Below are 10,558 nucleotides of genomic sequence, written 5' to 3' on the forward strand. Positions count from 1 at the left end.
TAACAAAAAAAATTAGCCAATGAGAGACCGTTATTGACCAATGGTAAAATTTATAGTGGCCTCTCATTGGCTAATTTGTTTTGTTACGTCATAATCAGTCAGACACTATTACTGTGTTCGAAGCATCTCCATACTCGTTCTAAAAATGTAAGTGTCCTTTAACAGTATCAATGTTATCAAGTTCTGATACTCTACAAGTATTACTGTTTGTTTGTCTAATTTTAGAGTTTTGCTTCTTGTTATCCTTGTTAAAGTGAAGCTACTCTACAAGTTTCATTTACCTCTCTGGGTATGGTGACTTATCAGAGCCAATATTTCTGCACACAAACTCGCAATCTTCTATTCTAAAACAAGAACAAGGATATTCAATACTAGAAATAAATGAGCAGCATAAACCAACTAAGGACGATTGGGTATAAAAAATATCATTTGCTAAAATCAACAGAATAGATTCAGGGATAAGGGAATATGATTTTGACAAACAATTCTAAAGGAAAATTTCCCTACAACCCCCTTCTCTTTTGTCTCCCCTTCTTACCCAGTCCCCTTCAGTTACATACAAAATAAGTAATACGCCAACAAAATATTAAATTTTGCGGCATTTTCAATTGGAATTAATTGGCTGAATAGCAGCCTCTAGAACAGAATAAAAGATGAAAGTTACATATTTTGAATAGAAAATATGATTCAGATTAACAGATGGACAGGTATATAAAAGTTGCATTGTAGCCCATCCGTTAAAAAATCACAACCTGTAGCTTTTACAAGAAATAAGTTCTAGGCATTTACCATTTGTTTGTCCCTAAAAAGAAAAATATTTAGAATTCTTTAAGAAAAATGATTTATAAATTAAGAAAAGTAGCTGAACTAAGATAGGTCTCTTGGATTTTCAAAATTGGAGAAAAGTTATTTATCGCAACGTATCATAAACATCTTTTAGCGGATATCAAAATTTACAATTATGATAATTTAGTCCCGATATGCCGAAGGTAATGGCTAAAAAAAACTAATTTTGATCTTATGATTGTACATTTTTATAATCGTAGAAAACTGTATATAATACGATGCTGTATATAATTTTTCAGTATGGTTGAGATTGAGAACTGGTTCTAATCCACCCGATATTAATCGGGTTCGAAAACATTTGTTTCACCTGAGATATAATTCTAACTCCTTTTAATCTTACATCACAATCTAAACAAAATTATCAATCAGACGACAACTTCGTTATTTAGTTGCAGTCTAGTGTTTTTTTTTCTGCTATCCTTAGTCGCAGACAAGTCGACTATACAAGTAGTTGCTAATCTTAAAGTTTTTATTCTCAGTCGCAAAGAAAGCTGATGTCATGATTAAACAATTGCTAATATACCGCAATAGAGTCGTAGTGCTATTTAACAAGCTTCGTGCCATCTGCTCTCCTAAGATCTGGATTTTAAGAAAAAGGAAAACTTTTCAAATATTTCATATTTTTTTGTTGCAATTAATTACATTTTTGCATTAAGTGCAAAGAAACCCATGCTACAAAATTTAATATGTTTTAATAAACTTATTTGAGAAATGAGTTAGTAGCATACTCTAACTATCAATATAATACATCGTACAATATTTAGTTAGGACGCGGTTTTGAACGAGATTCGAACCAATCACTACATTTTTCACTTACTTTTCAAGGTAATATTTGCTAACTCAATTTGTTTGTTTGTTAACTCTTCGTCTCCGTTGATATCAACCAAACAGTCTTCCAAGTGTAGATTATTATTTCTAAAAAAATTACTGTATTTAGGAAAGGACTAATTATCTATAATACAAAGTAGAACGATGTCTGTCTGTTTGTTTGTTTGTAGCGAAGAATCTCGCTAATCGCTGAGGCGATCGGGTTCTCTTTTACAGGGTAGCTTCTCATAGGTCCCGGGAAGGTTTATAACTATTTACTTGGGGGGTGGGACACCCCTAACCCCCCCAAAAAAATTAAAAATCCCCCCCCCCAAAAAAAAAATTGGTTTGGTCAAACCTCTTGGGGCAAGGCTAGTGTATTTAAAATTTAAGAAGAAAGAAATGGGGATTGTTAATTAGTAGAGAAATACCGTAGACATACGAACATACCAGGGATCTAAACAGATAAGACAATGGCCATTAAACTGATGTACATTGTACACCTCAATGATGATACACAAAATTACCCTTTCTAGATATTACAATTAGTGGTTGAAACGTTTAAACACCCAACTGCAAAAAACAATTAATATAAATTTAAAAAATGTCCCAAAAGTTGTTCATCCAACAAATAAAAAAAAACGTTACTTTAAAACTTTGTGAACTAGTGTAATAGACAGCTTAAAGTCCCCTCTCTCCCTGCGATTATAATCTGATTTTGCATAAACTTTGCTACGTGTATATTTTAAGACACTTGGACTTTACCAAAGCATTAGAACAAAAATTTGAAGGGTTGGTTTTACGACGTGAGTTTAATAAGCTTGGGTACCGAGATTAAAAATCCTTTATATGTTTTTTTTTGTATAATATGTATAAAACCATCCTTTCCATTTTGGTTTAACACAAAAAATATTCCATCTGTGATTGTTAAAGTTACCATTACAGAAAAAATATTATGAGCATAAATTACACATTTTTAAAATTGTTGTTTTCTAGATTATTGAAGGACAAAATATTAATATCACTAATATTGTTGTCTGTCTGATTTATATTTATAAGTTGCATATATCATAAGAGTATGAATTTCAAGACTTGATATCATAAAAGAGAGATTTTTTTCTATATGTATATGCTGTATAAAACAGCATAAAAATGCTTGTCTATTTTTTTACCTAATCAAATACAACATGAACAAAATATTCAGACAATGAAAATCCTTTTTTTTTCTCTAAATTTGTTTTGGTTGAATAGAGAATTATAATAATGATTAGATTTTATTTTGCAAAAAAAGAGATTAATTGAGGATTCCAATATTTGTAAAGAATTCGCGTGATTTGTTCAGATAGTGTTTATACACTGTCAATAGCAAGTTTGATAACAAAGCCAATAGTTTAACAAATGTTGTTGAGAAATAAATACACATTCTTTTAGTTTTCTCATAATGTACTGAATAAAAACCAGAGATCTAAATGGACAAGACAATTGCAGATAAATTGATTGACATTCCCAATAATGATACACAAAATTACCGCTTATGTAAATAAAATTAGTGCTTAAAAAATTTGAACACTTAACCTGATAAACCAACCAATCAAAATTAACTTAAGTCCCAAAAGTTTTTAAGCCAACCAATAAGAACTCGTTATTGTAAAACTTTGGGGACTAGTGTAATAAACAGCCCATTGTCCACTCTCTCTCTGATGAAAACGCATTCAAATTAAGAATATAAAAGGAAATTTCTAAAGACAAACTATTATATTTCCAAACTTTTCGTTAGCTCATAATCATTACAAAAAATGCTCTTTTTTTGTAATTAAACCTTCATTTTTGACTAACAGAAAAAGGTAATTTGTCTAACAGTTGTTCACTAATATTATTTTCGTATTTGTTTAAATTTTTTTGTTAATTACAAAATACAAGAAAATTTGAAATGATTCATTTCATTGTTTGACAAAAAGCTGGGAACCTAGTAATAGTGTCTAACTTTTTATCTTTGTGACGTAACAAAAATCCATCTCTTTTTTAGGGGTTTCCTTTCCCACCTCCCCTCTCATCCTTCGATTTTTGTTACGTCACAAGGATAAAAAAGTTAGACACTATTACTAGGTTCAAAGCGGGGATTGTCGGTTGCGTGACATCGCCTCTTAAGGAGCGTTTTGTCGCATTTTTACATTCAGCTATTGGTGGTCTTTTTAAGGTTAGGTAAATATTAATTATTGCCTCGCAGGGTTAGAGCCCCGCAGGGGCTAGAAATAGGAGAAAAGGTACTATGAAAATTCGTCGAAAGCCCCTTAAGAGGCGATGTAACGAAACCAAAAAGCTTAATTTTTAGGAGTAACAATTTTACTTTTCCCCACATTCTATGAACACTAGAGAGGGGTATGAACGGTTACATATTGGTCACGTGAATATAGAGAAACTCAGGGAGGGATAGAACAATTACGGATATTTTATTATCCATCTCTATCCTTCCCTTATCATCAACTAATTTAGAAAGACAAAATTTCACACTTGAAATTGCAGAGAAGGTTTATTTATCTTGTATTGTCGTATCCTTTTGTTCCTGAGAGAAATTACAAGTTGAAGTCTTTACTCATTCTTTACTAAATTTTAAATAGTTTCATCTTATATATATAATTTAGTACCCACATATTTGGAGAGACACAGACATAGATTAAGTAGAGAGTCTAACCTATACAAAACTATAACTTATAAATATTATCGGATATTATTTTTTCTAACATATTCACTATTCAAGGACGTCCAAGGAGGGAGGTAAACAATTCACGGGTATCGAAGGCAACCAAAAATTTTTTTTTGAAAATGAATTGGATTTACCCTCCAAAAAAAACCTTTCGGGTTTTTGAGTTATTGCCTCTTTCCCTCTCCTAACCCCTCTTGTTTATTACAAATCTGGTATATTTTTAAGATATTTTACAAACTATAAATGAGTTTTACACCCCCCCCCCTCCAAATTTTTAGAAGAGTTATACTCATTTCCCATGTAAAAAATATTAGGAAGGTATAAACTTTATGGTAGATTAAAAAAATATGTATGATTTTGTTCTTACTCCCTCCCCCCCCCCAAAAAAAAAAAATAAAAATCGTTATTAAAACTTATTATAACCTATAATAAAATATTAAGATAATGCCCTAATAACGGTGTAGACTGGACTAAAATGAAGTTTCTCGCTGGTAGTCCTCGAAAATAAAAACTTGAATTTCTATTTCATTAAAGAAGTGTTTTTGTACAAGTTCATTGTTAGATAATATTAGATATATGTTATTGTTCTCATATTTTTCATTGGTATTTATAGTTTCTTCATTTCAAATAACCATTTTCTGTTTTTATTTTTATTTTGAGAGATAAATATGAGAGACAAGCAGTACAAAAACAATTACAAACTATTTGCAACTTAATACAGTTTATACACTTACAAATTTCTTTAGAGCTAAGCATTTTGCCAAATCTACACTATGTTATATATATATTCTTAAAACTGCTTATGTAAATAGACTAACCTGATATAAAGCCAAAAACTATTTAGAATTTAATTTATATTTGATTATTTTGTTACAACTAACTCAAGTACGTCAAAGCTTTATGTTTCTTTTTGGGTGGGAGGGGGTAGGGGGTTCAATAATAGTAATAAAACCTCTAAAGCAACAATGGGGATTTTAAAGATAAATAAGTCACATTCCCTGGATTTTAGTTTAAGTGGTTTGTAAACATTTTCGGAAAAACTCAGTGCACGCTTCTGCATTCATTATTACGATAAGAAAGGTTATGGTTCCAACTGTGCCACGAAATATTCAATTAAAGAAACAAATAAGATTTATACACAGCATTTTCTTTTTATTAACTAAATATTATATAATACAAATTTAACAATGTATTTCTGTTAGTTTTTCTGTAATGTTCCCTCCAATTATATTTTGTTTTTTCAATGAACATAATAATACCTGTCCTCACCTGAAGTATCAGTTTAGTCCAGCAATACTTTTGATAACATCAACACAAACAAACTAGAATATATCTCCCTCTCTCTGATGATACAAACTATAATACCTGTCCTCACCTGGAGTATCTGTTTAGTCCAGCAATACTCTTGATAACATCAACACAAACAAACTTCACGCTCATTTTGTAGTTTCAGTTACAAAAATCTGTAATTTTAACTCATTACAATTATTACAAAATCTGGTCCCGAAGTCATGTCCACTAATTAGATAGTTTTGATGTATTTTTTAAAAATTATAAAACATTATATTTGTAACTAACATCAATTTTAGAGTGCAGCTTCTCTTAAGTTCATTAAACTATCATTATGTTCTTTTCTTCTTTGAGTAAAGGCTCGAGGGTTATTTTGCAAGACATTAAATTTTTATAAGCAGTGATATTCTTGAAATCATTTCAGTACAAACTTAGGACTTTTAGACAAAGGTCTTACATTAAACAACACTATTCTTGTGGAAATTAGTTGACCAATCAAAATAATTGCAATAAATGCAAGTATTTCCTTGTTACAATGACGTCTGTGAAAAAATGTAACAAAATTTCTCTTATTTTTCATTAAATTTAATTAATCTTACTCTTTTTGTTTATTATCAATATTAAGAGAGAAATAACACAAAGGAACTCAGAGAACAAAATAGAATTCTTTTTAATAAAAAGCTCTTATAGCATATAAATTAAAATCAGCCATGTGAAATCATAAAAATGAGGGATAATCAATCACTTTCTAAGGGTTTTCTTTTCCACTTCTCCTCTCATCTCACTTTTTTATGACATCACATGGCTGATTTTGAAACACTTTGTAAACTTAATAAATAATAAAAAATGTCGAATGCTTTTCTTAAGTCAAACTATAATAAATTAGTTATTATAAACTAGTAGTATAAAGCCCAAATTGTGTTAAAATTGTGTCAAAAATGATCCATGCGACGTAATAAAAAATGAGGGAGATGAGAGGAGAAGTCGGAAAGAAAACCCCTAAAAAAGAGATGGATAATCCCTCATTTTTATTACGTCAAATAGATAATTTTTGACACAATTTTAACACAATTTGGGCTTTGTCGTAATTTTATACATTACCATCGGCTACGCCCCTAGCTTTTGGGGAATCACTAAGACTGACATCTAAAAATATAACCTAAAACTACCACGGGACCTATGTGCTGTTTCTCTACTATGGAGAACTCAATCGGTTCTGTAGTTATCGAATCTTAAGCTACAGACAAAAAACCTTGCTACTTTATGTAATAGGATGGAGAACTCAATCGGTTCAGTAGTTATCGAAATCTTAAGCTACAAACAAAAGACCTTGCTACTTTATGTAATAGGATAACTAACAAAACTTACTTTAACATTTACAAAGATTTTCAAGGTTGCTGAATTCATTATAACAAACAATTGTAGTATTTTTGGTCATTCGAGCTGTTGTAAGTATGAACCTTTTTTCAAAATATTCAATCAAAAGCAACAAATACATAAATTCTAAATATGATTTTTAAAAAACATAACATTTTATTAACAATTATAGCCCTTAAACCAAAGTTAGTTACAGTATTTAACAATTTACGTAAACTGAAAGAAATTGTCTGTTATTAAACTACACAGACATTTTCAAACATTAAGTTTACACAATTTTGATAAAATATAGAAGTAGCTAATTAATAAATTAATATTAAATTGAACCTTAAAAAATATGAAAAATAATTTTAATACAATCTAATACAAGGTTTTCTTATTAACAAGGATAACAACATCCATAAAAGCGAAGCGGTAGGACAAACGTACATTAACACTTAGAGTGTCGGAATTAAATAATCAGAATATAAATGTATAAAAGTTCAAACAAAATTGTAATTTAAAATTGATAGGACATTTTTAACTTGCCTAAATTAACGAAAAAGCTATTCTTTCCGGACGGACCTACTCTAATTATAGCTTATTTTCTTTTAAAATCCTTCTCAACCCTCTAATGTCTTTGGCACTCAAATAGCAAAACATTAATACACAAATTTTTATTGACAAAACATTGTTTACAAGATTGTATAAACTCCATTGAAGACTGAGACCATGAAAAAGGTAGAATGTCAAGGTAGGAAACATGATCATTTTCTGCATTGGTCTACTAGTAGTTTATTCAGGGAGGGAGGGAACATTTGGGCTGTTTATTACACTAGTCCCCAAAGTCTAATAACAAAGTTTTCTTATTCGTTGGCTTAGCAACCTTGGGGACTTTTGATGAATCTTGATTCGATGGTTCATTTAGTTGAGTGTCCAATCGTTTCAACCACTAATTGTAATCAACAAAAGGGATAATTATGTGTATTAATGTTTAAACCAATGTCTTATCCCTTCAGATCCCTGAGTTTACTGCTGTAGCATTTTCATTGTTCATACACTTCGGTTAAAGAAATCTAAAAGAATAGCAATTAATAAAATAATGTGAATTCAAGGTTAAACCCTTGTCTACGTTCTAAATTTTATATAGAGCTATATCTTATAGATAAATTTTAATATAATCATTTCTATAATTTTGCTAATTTACAGATTACGCTTCACTACGTGTGTACCGTTTTCTGTTACTACCAGAAAATAACCTAAAAGTCGAACTTTCCTTCTGACTTTCCGTAAAACTAGAAAATAAGCAATAAACCAATATTTCAAAAGTAAAAATGGATTGAAAATTATAAAAATAGTGGTTCTGTGCTCAAAACGCCTAAAAACTTAGTCTTTTTGGGTTATCAAAATGGCCCAGACACTTCCCCTCTGACTATGATATATGTATTATTTGCACAATATCATACCAAATAAAAAGTACTTAATGGCAATATATCAATATTGCAAATTTTGCTATATTTGTGAAAAGAAAATATTCTTATTTTTTTAAATTATGAAAAAAAAACTTGAAATTAATGATAATGGAGTTAAAAAAAATAATTATCATATGAGAAGCATTTTTCAAACTTTGTTTTTTTATCTTATACATTTTATAATTCTTATGTTATTATTTAAATAGCTACGCTTATATTGGACCTTGTTAACCATGTTTTTTTCATTAACAAAAAAATTTACCAATAATGATAATGTACATAAGATAACTTAAGAAGAATAGTTTTTTATCGCATCGTATTATAGACAGCTTTCCGTGGACGTTAAATAAAATTATAAGCATAAAAACAGTTTTGTTAGACCCGAGTTTCCGAAGGCGCAATCTAACAAAACAGTTTTTATTTTAATTTGATTTTATTTTAACATTCGTGGAAAATTGTCTGTAATACGATGCTATTCATAGTTTTTCAGTATGGCTGAAAACCGGTTCTAACCCAACGGATATTAATCGGTTTCAAAGCCATACTGGAAAAAAATATTATATATTTGTATGTAAACCAGCGGTAAACGGATCGTCAATGACAGCGTGATTTTGTTTATAAAATAAGAGCTTAAAATTCATGTACTTTCAGCAATTTGAATCGAATAATGTTTGTGTGAAGTTGTATTTACTATTAACCTCTTTTTGACATTATTTAAAAAAAAATCCTGATAAGCAACAATACTTAATTTAAATCAAGAAAAATCTTCACGTGTAAATCTAATTTATTTGGAGTTATTATATCAAAGTTCTAGCGGCTACGCCCCCTAGAAGGCCCTAGGGGCACTTAAGGGTGGGGGGAAACGTCGGCCCCCTAACAATTTCAATTCAAGTTTTAAAAATAAAAAGAAAGAAAAAATATTTTATTTGAGGAAGTGGGGAATTTTTTGTTAGGATTGTTGAGATACACTCCACCAAAATAGTTAAAATCTTCCCTGGACCTACAAGAAGCATCACTGTAAAGAATAATTATATCGATTCAGTGGTTAGCGAGATCCTTTGCTACAGACAAAAAATCTTACTACTTTAAATTATTGGATACATCCATGATTTTAAAGAGATTATCGTCTTGTTGATTGTATGTTAGTTATAAGCACTTTTATGTAATACCATAATTTCGGTGGCATCAACCTTTAATCTATAATACAAAGTAGAACGATGTCTGTCTGTTTGTGTGTTTGTCTGTTTGTAGCGAAGGATCTCGCTAACCGCTGAACCGATCGGGTTCTCCTTTACAGGGTAGCTTCTCATAGTTCCCAGGAAGGTTTATAACTATTTTCTTGGGGGGTGGGACACCCCTAACCACTCAAAAAATGAAAAATACCCCCCCCCCCAAAAAAAAAAAAAAATTTTTTTCTTTTTAAAACTAAAATTAAAATAGTGTGGTCGACTACCCCCCCCCCCCAAAAAAAATCCCCCCCCCAAAAAAAATTTTTTTCTTTCTTTTTTCTTTTAAATCTAAAATACGAAAAATTGGTTTGATCAAACATCTTGGGGCAGAGCCCCTAGAGGCTAGGGGCGAAGCCGCTAGTTTCGTATATTGTGCACAAGTTTGGTAACAACTTTTTTTTCTCTTTCTTCCATTAAGAAAATAGTTTTTTTATGAATAACTTTACTGATGGATATATAAGATGGTTTCTTTATAATAATATAATATCAATCTAACCTTAATCGATTTCTATATTGATATGGGAGATATAGGTCAAACTTTTTTGTCCATAAGTTAGGTATTTTTTCTGTAAATATAATTTTTAGTTGTGAGGTTACTTAATAAATGATTTTGTCTGTTGGTAACATTTTTTCTTCGTCTATAAATCATAGGTGTTCCTTGAAAATATTCCTATTGTCAATTTTTATACATGCTATTCCCACTAATATGTAGGACGCCAAATGGGGGAGATAAAGAGGAGAATCCCCCCCCCCCCGCAAACAAAGCACGTATATTTATTTTGTAGGGGTGTGTGAAGCAAAAGTTTTAGGATGAAAATATTTTTGGGGGGTTGGTGATATGAAACATAAACATC

General features: G+C 30.4%; 1 protein-coding gene across 1 annotated transcript in view; it reads right to left on the reverse strand.

Moving 5' to 3' along the window:
- LOC145327594 (uncharacterized) overlaps positions 1-5,822 on the reverse strand; it is a 62,750-nt gene extending 56,928 nt beyond the window's left edge. Inside the window, exons 1-5 of the mRNA XM_080171136.1 lie at positions 5,733-5,822; positions 1,664-1,761; positions 1,154-1,194; positions 753-802; positions 282-344 (exon numbers count right to left, since the gene is read on the reverse strand). Of these exons, the coding sequence (XP_080027262.1) occupies positions 282-344; positions 753-802; positions 1,154-1,194; positions 1,664-1,761; positions 5,733-5,797 (317 nt within the window). The 5' untranslated portion in view covers positions 5,798-5,822. The remainder of the gene's footprint in view (positions 1-281; positions 345-752; positions 803-1,153; positions 1,195-1,663; positions 1,762-5,732) is intronic.
- Between the last annotated feature and the right edge of the window lie 4,736 nt (positions 5,823-10,558).

Source organism: Acartia tonsa, chromosome 1 (assembly GCF_053477335.1).
Source record: "Acartia tonsa isolate MP-2025a chromosome 1, ASM5347733v1, whole genome shotgun sequence".
Classification (NCBI taxonomy): domain Eukaryota; kingdom Metazoa; phylum Arthropoda; class Copepoda; order Calanoida; family Acartiidae; genus Acartia; species Acartia tonsa.